This window comes from Podarcis tiliguerta (genome assembly GCF_965153285.1).
Source record: "Podarcis tiliguerta genome assembly, chromosome: 13".
In the NCBI taxonomy this organism is placed as follows: Eukaryota; Metazoa; Chordata; class Lepidosauria; order Squamata; family Lacertidae; genus Podarcis; species Podarcis tiliguerta.
In genome coordinates, this window is record NC_139546.1 from 13,139,667 (window position 1) to 13,149,629 (window position 9,963).

The 9,963-nt window shown below is 45.5% G+C and overlaps 1 protein-coding gene across 1 annotated transcript; it reads right to left on the reverse strand.

Moving 5' to 3' along the window:
* Positions 1 to 1,038: 1,038 nt before the first annotated feature.
* On the reverse strand, positions 1,039 to 9,959 carry CCDC43 (coiled-coil domain containing 43). The gene is made up of 5 exons (XM_083408012.1): positions 9,735 to 9,959; positions 7,190 to 7,277; positions 4,925 to 5,060; positions 3,317 to 3,375; positions 1,039 to 1,858 (listed from the first exon to the last, which is right to left on the reverse strand). The coding sequence occupies exons 1-5, from the start codon at positions 9,897 to 9,899 to the stop codon at positions 1,671 to 1,673; spliced, it is 636 nt and encodes a 211-aa protein (XP_083264138.1). The 5' UTR covers positions 9,900 to 9,959; the 3' UTR covers positions 1,039 to 1,670.
* Positions 9,960 to 9,963: the final 4 nt, after the last annotated feature.

Genomic DNA, 9,963 nt, shown 5'->3' on the forward strand with positions numbered 1-9,963 from the left:
TAAGACAGAATGTGACCTTGGCAAATCAAGATTAGGAGGTTATTTTACTACTAGGCGATTTGCTCCATTTCCCTGGTCCCAGCCAAGCTCTCTCTTTTTCGTTCCCACCCAGGGCTACATTGTGCCAGGGTTTAGCTCAGGAACCTGTTTTCTCAAGTCTGATGGCAGAAGTTCCTCCTTTTCCTTCACTGAAAATCCCAGGTCCCATTTTTTCCAGCAGCTTCAGAATTCTTCCACAGAGCTCTCAAAGAAAAAAAGACTGGCTTGATAAAAAGTCTGAATGAGGCAGATTTTTCCTCTTTAAGATGGAAAGGGAAGCAGCAACTAAGATCCTCCAGTTTAAACTTAGTCATATACCCTTCACCCAGACTCACTTCTCCTGCTTGTTCTGCCATTCTCCATCTGGACTAGGACTGAGCAATATCTTGATATATTGTCCAAAACCATTTTGAGTCTGTATCATGTTCACGGTTTCATTGTTTTTGACCTGGCAATATATTGTGAATCCTGGTGTGTCTGCGCACTATGCAGAAATCACCATGTGGGAGAAACAGTGAAGACAGCCAATGCTTCTACGTAGCTCCATCCTTATTTCATACATTGTGATATATCGCAATGTTGAAAACCAAATATTGCCCAGCCCTAATCCGGACACTCTGGCCCTTAGCTTCACTATCTTCCAAGAGTAAGGTAAAGGTAATGGACCCCTGGACGGTTAAGCCAGGTCAAAGGTGACTATGGGGTGCAGAGCTCATCTTGCTTTCAGGCCGAGCGAGCCAACGTTTATCCATAGACAGCTTTCCGGGTCATGTGGCCAGCATGACTAAACCGCTTCTGGTGAAACGAAACACTGTGATGGATCCACACAGCTCTCCCTTTCACTGGGAATTTTAACCCTGGCAAACTATCCTTTCTCACAGACTCTGGGCTGTGAGCAACCTGTTACAAACAGCTTTGGTCCCTCTGTCCCTCTATTCCAGCTCAGCTTTACTGCAGTATATGACAAAGAGCTAAGGATTCAAACATGTCACGTACTAATAAAATTCACAGAACTTTACTTAGATGGCAATAATACAACCTTGTAGAAGTTTAGAGATTTACTAGCCCAGCCCCAAATGAGAAGAAAAAGAAACAAAAATTAGGTGACGCTTGGCTGCAGAAGATTACGGGTGCTGCACTAGGCTCTTAATTCAACTTCATAAAGGGCGTTGCCTCTCCCTGGCGTACATACGTAGGAAACTGGGTTTCATTCACAGTTCCACCAACCAAAAGCAACCTTTGGCCAGAGTGAATATATAAAGGGGTTTCCAAATATTTCCCTCAACCATACAGTTTCCCCATATGTAGTTAATAAAAATAGAAAGTGACGAGGGGAGGGGGAAGGCAGCCACCACACAGTTCTTTGGTTACAGATGTTGGCCACAACCACTGAGCCCAACAAATTGGACAACAAAAATGTGTGTGTAGTTTTCTTTCAGTGCTTCAGAGGACCCCCTTCACCCCTCCCCACAGTCCTTGCCTAGCACAGATTTGCAGCTTTGAAAGGCAACACACGCCAAAGTGTTTGAAAGGATTCCTTCCTCTGAGCACTCTGGGTCTGTGTGCATGCTGTGCCATATAACAGACAGAGGGGAGGGAAGAAAAGAGAAGAGTCCAGCTGTAGTTCCGCGCTACCGCTTCCTCTCGCCTTTCTGTGTTCTCTTCTTCTCTTTCTCCTTACGTTCTTGCTTAGCCAACTTGTCCTTCTCTCGCTGGAGTTTGTCTTGCTCCTTCTTCCGATGCGACTCGTCCCGCAGATGCTCTCTTTCCAGCTTCCGGGCATTCATAACGGCTTCCAGGTTTGTGTTTCTGAACAGAGCTGACAAGGAGGGAGTTGAGGAGAACAAGGAACTTGACACACAGAGTGAATTCTGAGTTGATTGCAACAGCATCATTCTTCCTGCGACTGGCACATCAAGACAACTGACCAAAACTGGTTTATGGAAAGATTTAGAGCAGGGGGTCGGCCAACTTTTTCCGCAGGGGGCCAGTCCACCGTCCCTAAGACCTTGTGGGGGGCTGGACTATATGGGGGACGACGACTCTCCCCTTCTCCACAGCACTGGACGAGCCCCGGTGGCTGCTTACCTGTGCCATGCGAGCGGCAGGGGCTGGTGGCACAGAGGGAACGATGAGCAGTGTGAAATGGCTGGCTCCAGAGGGGCTGCTCTGCTTTAAATGGCGCTCAGCCAACTGTGCCTCCTGTGCCTTGTGAGTGACGGCGGGACAAGGAGCGGTGCAAAATGGCTGGCTCCGGAGAGGGGCTGCTTAAAATGGTCCTCAGCCAACTGCGGCTCAACAAAGCCCAGCCCCCTTCCTCCTCTAGGCAGGGCGAGGAGAAGCCAGGAGGAGGGAGGGAGGAGGCACCACCGTGGTGTGTGGGGAGGGGGGGAATGGCACAGCCCAATTGATCAGAATCACCACGTGGCGATTCCTGGACCGTCCATGGGCCGGATCCAGAAGGCAATTGGGCCGAATCTGGCCCCCAGGCCTTAGTTTGCTAACCCATGATTTAGAGTCTGGGATCCCTGCATTCAATTCCCACATTTTCCTCATCTATACCCTTGATTTCCATTGACTTTATCTCAACCAACCTCACTTGTATTGAGAGGTAATACAATGAAAACTATACAGTGGCACCTCTGGTTGCGAAAGGGATCCATTCCGGAGGCCCATTCACAACATGAAAGGAATGCAACCCACAGCAGCGCACACGCAGGTTGCGATTCACTGCTTCTGCGCATTATGTCATTTTGCGCGTTTGCGCATGTGTGAGTGGCGAAACCCGGAAGTAACCCTTTCCGGTACTTCCGGGTTGCCGCAGGACGCAACCTGAAAAAATGTAACATGAAGCAAACGTAACAAGAGGTATGACTGTATAGCAACTTGGAAATTAGGAAGTGCTATATAAATTACCTGTAATATTTGTCGTATGAGCTACAGTAACCCGGCCAATTTAGCTTACAAGAAACACATGAAACCAAGCTAGACCAGCATCCGACTACTGCCAGATTTTTTCCTATAACAGCAGATATAAAACGACTCCATAATTCACTATCTACAGCTTGCAACCCAATCACCACCCAGTAAGATTGTTTCATCCTTGCCTTCTCAAGATTCCCTTCCAGAGATTCCATACTATATACAATTGCTACCCCCTCAGACCCAGTATTCCCTGCCAATTACTACCCCACTTTTGTTCTCAAATAAGTCAACATTCCCCATCTCACATTACTAATAATATTGTGGCCTCGGAATACCCTATTTGTAAGGATACATTTTTCGGAACTGACGGTCACTGCTGCTGCCCCAGGATCATCTTCGCCATCTGCTTCAGTGCGCCGAGTTAAGGGCATTTGGTCACTAATTAGGATTTGGGTGATAAGGAATGCTGTGGTGGGAGAGATGTTCTGGTGACGACACAGCATGACCAGAACCCCCCAAAAAGGACTGTGGAGCCGTACAAGACACTGAAATCTGATTCCCCATTGCCAGAATATTCTGAAGACATTTGAGGAGTATGGCAAGAAGGAGATATCCAACCTCTGCTTCTTCTCAGAAGCTGACAATCAGATTCCTAGCCATCGCAGCTCATAGGCAACAATAAACCTGCCGTTCATGATTGTGTCTAGTCCATTTTGAAAGCCATCTGTACTTGCACTCATCTCAAAGCAATTTTTTCTGTTAGTTTGCCTGACCAGTCCGCACCAGTTGGATATGTGACAATCACAGGCTGGCAATGTAATGGTGCGTACTGCAATGAAATAAAAACCTATTTTCCATCTGATGGACTGCCGTTGTTGAAATCTGTTTTGATTTAAGGCACAGTTTCAGATCTCTTATTAACCTTCATTAACCCATAATACACACACTGACCCACAGTGAATCTTCTTACAGTCCAAGGCAGAGAACTTTACTATAAATATGCATGTACAGTGGAACCTTGGTTCTCGAACTTAATCCATTTCGGAAGTCCGTTTGACTCCCAAAATGTTCAAAAACCAAGGTGCGGCTTCCGATTGGCACAGGCAACCCGGAAACAATAGCCGACAGCCGCATCAGGTGTTCAGCTCCCAAAAAAAGCTCGAAAACCAGAACACTTACTTCCAGGTTTTTGGCATTTGGGAGCCAATTTGTTCGTCAACTAAGCCCTTTGAGAACCAAGGTTCCACTGTATACTGTAATTTCCTGTATACTGTAAACTAAGTTCATGGGGCAGGGCAGGCTATAAACACCTCAAGGGTCTCTCTCCACAGGAACTACACCAGGCAAAAACATTTCTCTTCATACAGACCTTTGGCTGACCGACATCCAATGGTCTTTTAAAATGTGTTGGGGAGGAGGAGGTTTATTGGGTTGTGCATATATATATATATATATATTCTGTGTTTTTACATTGTGATTTTATGTTGCGACCTCCCTGAGACCTGCGGGCATAGGGAAGTACAGTGGTAGCTCTGGTTACATACTTAATTCATTCCAGAGGTCCGTTCTTAACCTAAAACTGTTCTTAACCTGAAGCACCACTTTAGCTAATGGGGCCTCCTGCTGCTGCCGTGCCGCCGGAGCACGATTTCTGTTCTCATCCTGAAGCAAAGTTCTTAACCTGAAGCACTATTTCTGGCTTAGCGGAGTGTGTAACCTGAGGCGTATGTAAACTGAAGCATATGTAACCTGAGGTACCACTGTATACTTACAGTATACTAACTAACTAACTAACTAACAAATAATACTAACTAACTAACTAACTAATAATACTAACTAACTAACTAATAATAATAATAGAGGGGGAAAGGAACCCATGGACTCCAGCCCCAGTGTTAATGGATCAGCCAGCCAGAGAGTAGATTCAACATGATTTGGGAATTTGCAGCACAAAGGATATTCCTCATCATCTGTCACCTCAGCATACTGTGCCAGGAGGGCAGCCTTCTGTAGTGTCTCTTTCTTGGCGTCCTCTTTGGGCTTCACCACGATTTGTGCCTGCTTTTCAATTATGTTAGCTATAGCTTGGATCTCATCTGGGAAAGAAAGGGGACAAAGCAAGGGTAAAGAAAGAGAAGTCCATGATCACCCTTCAACAACAACAACATTTATACCCTGCCCACCTGGCTGGGTTTCCCCAGCCCCTCTGGGCGGCTCCCAACAGAATATTAAAAACACGATAAAACATCAAACGTTAAAAACTTCCCTAAACAGGGCTGCCTTCAGATGTCTTCTAAAAGTTAGATAGTTGTTTATTTCCTTGATATCTGATGGGAGGGTGTTCCACAGGGCGGGTGCCACTACCAAGAAGGCCCTCTGCCTGGTTCCCTGTAACCTCACTTCTCGCAGCCCTCGGAGCTGGATCTCAGTGTCTGCGCTGAACGATGGGGATAGAGACACTCCTTCAGGTATACCGGACCGAGGCTGTTTAGGGCTTTAAAGGTCAGCACCAACACTTTGAATTGTGCTTGGAAATGTACATAGGTGAGCTGAGTCCTATTTGAATCTCACCCTTGGGGGCTTATGTTCTGTAGTTACAGCACAGCCAAGATACTGGAGAGGAACAGCTTGGGGACAGTTTTCATGTGCTATTTTGAGCACAAGGCGAGTAACGTTTGGAATCAACATCAAAACAGTTTGGTATTTTAAGCAGGCCCCTAAAATAACTTCTCGCCCAACTCATCCCAAATTGCTTGCCCGAAATGCATTTTTTAAATCTCGCATCACTTCCAGAAGATATTCAAGCTCTGATGACACATGGAGGGCAGCATAAAATGCTGCTTTGAGCTGAACACAGAAATCATGAAAGATGAAGGTCAGACCCAAGTCATTTTAAGCACACTGGGCATATTCCTACTACTCTTAAAGATTTTGATTTTTAAAAATATGTAAACATCATTACAGCCATATGTATTTATACGCAAGTGCTGTACATACAAGCATTCATAACGTAACAAAGATTAGTGTTTAAATTTGTCATTTTACACACGTGAAATCAATACCATCTTTGTATTTCCTTAGCTTGTAGATTAAAAGAGGAGCCTATGATCAGGCAGCACATTATAGTATTATAGTATTAAGCAAACATATCACAGGACTGTATACTGCATTGCTAGCATTGCTCCTATTATCTGTGTAATAATTCTCCAGTAACGTTAAATGTTTTCCCACCACAAGTGGCTCAAGTCTCCTGTTGCTGCTTTGCAGTACCAACATCTGCTTTCTGTACCATACATCTTTTGTATTTTCGAAGGCAAAAACCATGTTCTATTATAGCCAGACCTATGGAAAAATATCAAACTTTTATCAAACAGATAACCCTATTAACCTCTTGATAACTAATAAACTTTTCTGCCATTTATTCACAGAAGACTGAAAAATCCTTATTAAATCCATTGTTTATAATCTTGTAGGTCTCATGTACTCTTGATTTTGTTCTACTGCTATAGTTTTGAATTTATGCTTTAATATTTTATTTTATATATACACTGTTTTTACTGCAAACTGCCCAGATAACTGTGTTATGGAGTAGTATATGGGTGCCACCAAAAAATAAATAAAAAAAAGTATAGGAAATGCATGCAATATAGAATAGGGGGTAATTTTTCCTTTAATCTGTAATTGCTCTTCAGATTTATTTTATTTTACTTATTTGTATTATTTATCCTGTCCTTCCTTGCAAAGGAGCCCAGACAGACAAACAATAAAGCATTTTAAAAAATTATTATAAACAATTCCATTAAATGTGCAGACTGAGAAAGATTTCAATTTAAAAGGCTTGTTGGATAGAGGAAGGGCTTCAGTAGGTGCCGAAAAGCCAACAGAGATGGTGCTTGTCTAATATTCAAGGGGAGAGAATTCCAAAGGGCAGATGCCACAACACTAAAGGCCCAATTCCTACATTGTGCGGAACAAGATCTCCTGACAAGACAGGGTGTGCAAGAGATCCTCACCTGCAGAGTGAAAACAATTTTTCTAAAAAGCTTCCGTTATTGTTTCAGGGAACAGATGCCTGACAGATCAAGGGGGAGGGAAATAGGAAACAACAAATAGGGTAAGGGCAGAAATGGGAAAGAAAACTTTAAAGTTTTGATCCAATAAGTTGAAAGCCATGCAGAAAGCGTCCAGCAACAACTCCAGTGATGCCAAAAGGAATGTGAAATACCTTCTTTCTTTTCATTACTTCCATCATTTTGGGCCTTTGACCACCTTTCAACTATTTCTCTGCAAACTTCTTGTAGTACATCTTCATCCTGATTAAAAGAAAAGATGCTTGTCAGTGGAAGAAAAAGGCTTGTCCATCACAAAGACACAGTAAGGGACAACATGGGAGGCTTGGAATGCCAAACCTGGACCTGCCCCCTGGCCAATTTTTTTTAAAGCCCTCATAGCCCTCCCAGAATTTAACCAAGGTATAGCAAAAGGTTTAGCTTAGTTTTTTTCATTTTTATGTATTTTGTGTTCTTTTTATAATGTAAAAAGATCTGCGGGTATAGGGTGGTATACAAATTAAATAAATAAGAGAGATTGATACACTTTAAAGCAGGCTTCCTCAACCTTGGCCCTCCAGATGTTTTTGGCCTACAACTCCCATGATCCCTAGCTAGCAGGACCAGTGGCCAGGAATGATGGGAATTGTAGTCTCAAAAAACATCTGGAGGGCCGAGGTTGAAGAAGCCTGCTTTAAAGCTACTTTGCTCTTTTTTTTTTTTACTTTGTACAACACGTGCCTGTAACATGTTTATATTTGTATGGTATGCCATGTCTGAGTGCAGGTAAAGAGACTAATTCACAGAGCGAAACACTCTTCAGGTCCACAGACTGATGACTATTGTGGCAATACAAAATATGAGATCTTTGCTCGCTCGCTCGCTCTCTCTCTGAAGCATGATGGGAGTTACATCTCATGGAAAGAATTATCTGAGAAAAGAAAATGGCTGGCATTCACAGTCTACCAACCTGGTCCTATGAGATGCATGAAGTGGGGGAACCTCCCAATTAGGCAAGAAGCCTCAATGAGAACAGGTCCTCCATGTTTCAGAAGCTCACCCTTCAACCCACAGGGGGCCGAGGAAACACAACAAGAGAGAAGACAGGACTCACCACCACGGTCCCATGAATAAGTAGAACACCTGGGGAGGGCTATTATCTCTTTGGAACCCTTACGACAACCCTGCAAGGTAGATCAGCATTGTCCCCACATTGCAGATACAGGTGGAGGGAGGCTTAAAAAGGATACCAACCAAGTTTATGACAAGAAGCTAGATCAGGACCAAGAACAGTGTGTTGAAATTTCTGCACTGCAGGGGGGTTGAACTAGATGACCCTCAAGACCCCTTCAAACTGTACAATGCTTCTATGAGCCTTTTCAGCCAGTACGCCACACAAGACTCATTGCGTGGGGCTACCTTTGAAGGTGACCCAGAAACTACAATTAATCCAGAATGTAACTGGGAGTGGCCACCGAGACCATTTTACACCTGTCCTGTATGTTTCCCAGCACAATTAAGTGTTGGTGCTGACTTTTAAAGCCCTAAATGGCCTCGGCCCAGTATACCTGAAGCATCCTCTCCACCTCCATCGTTCAGCCCAGACACTGAGGTCCCAGCCCAGACACTGTGAGAAGTGAAGCTACAGGGAACCAGGCAGAGGGCCTTCTTAGTAGTGGCACCTGGTGGAACGCCCTCCCATCAGATGGCAAAGAGATAAACAACTACGTGACATTTAGAAGACATCTGAAGGCAGCCCTGTTTAGGGAAGTTTTTTAATGTTTGATGTTTCATCGTGTTTTTAATATTCTGTTGGGACCCGCCCAGAGTGACTGGGGAAACCCAGCCAGATGGGCAGGGTATAAATTATTATTATATTACTGAGATCCCCCACCCCCCCGAAAAAACCCTCACAGCTCAACTAGTTCTGTCTGGTTCAAGCTAACTTATGCTTTTAATGCTTGATGTTTTATTATGTTTTTAATATTTTATTGGGAGCCGCCCAGAGTGGCTGGAGAGGCCTGGTCAGATGAGTGGGGTATAAATAAATTTATTATTATTATAGCGGACTCTCGGTTTGCGAACTTGATCCTTGCAGGAGGCACATTCACAACCCGCAGCGTTCACAACCTGCAGCGCCGCGTGTGCGCACGGGCGGGTTGCGATTCAGCGCGGTGCACAACCCGAAAACATGCAACCTGAAGCGTCTGCAACCCGATATTATTATATTATTATATTATAATATAATAATAATAATAATAATAATAATAATAATAATAATAATAATAATAATATTTTACATGCAGAGACCTTTCGGAGCCTGGGGCAAGACACAGATCGGGTCCAGCAGCCTGGTGGGGTGGGAGGTGCATGTCACCCAAAACAGTTGCTTCCCACGTGAAGGCAGAAAGCAAGATCTGGGGGCTAGACTGGTGCGGTTTTCTAGGCACCTTTCCACCACCCCTCACAACTGGCCGCCCGAGGCAGCTGCCCCCATGGCAGGGCCGGCCCTGTGGGGAGGAATCGAACCCACTCCTCGCTATCCAGATCAGCTCCCTCCCTCAGAAGTTACTCACGGGAGAACCTGGCTTCCAGACAGGCAGGGGCGAAATAAGCTACAGAACAGAGAGGCGGCACCCGCGACTGCCCGGGGTCGCCTCGGCCCCCTTTCCCCCTCGGTTTCCCCCCCTGGCGCTGCAATGCGGTGCGTGTCTCGCTCACCTGCTCCCCCGCCGCCAGCGCCCCCGCCAGCCCTTCCAGCCGCTCGGCGTCGCACTCTGCCTCGCGCAGCACGCCCCGTATGTACCCGCCGTACACGTCCCCGTCGAGACCCAGTGCAGCCAGGCGCCCCTCCAGCCACGGCTCGAACGCGCAGGGCGCCGCCATCTTGGCTCGCCACCAACCCTGGAGAGGAGGAGGAAGCGCGCCTGCGCAACGGCGGCGGAAGCTG

Bases quoted from the DNA above. Each gene is read 5' to 3' on its own strand.
- CCDC43 (XM_083408012.1), bottom strand. From the start codon at position 9,899: ATGGCGGCGCCCTGCGCGTTCGAGCCGTGGCTGGAGGGGCGCCTGGCT. The intron at 5,061-7,189 runs GTATTTCACATT...TTTCTTTCCCAG, and splicing joins AAGTAATGAAAAGAAAGAAG to ATGAGATCCAAGCTATAGCT. The intron at 3,376-4,924 runs ATATCCTTTGTG...AACTCGGCGCAC, and splicing joins GAGGTGACAGATGATGAGGA to TGAAGCAGATGGCGAAGATG.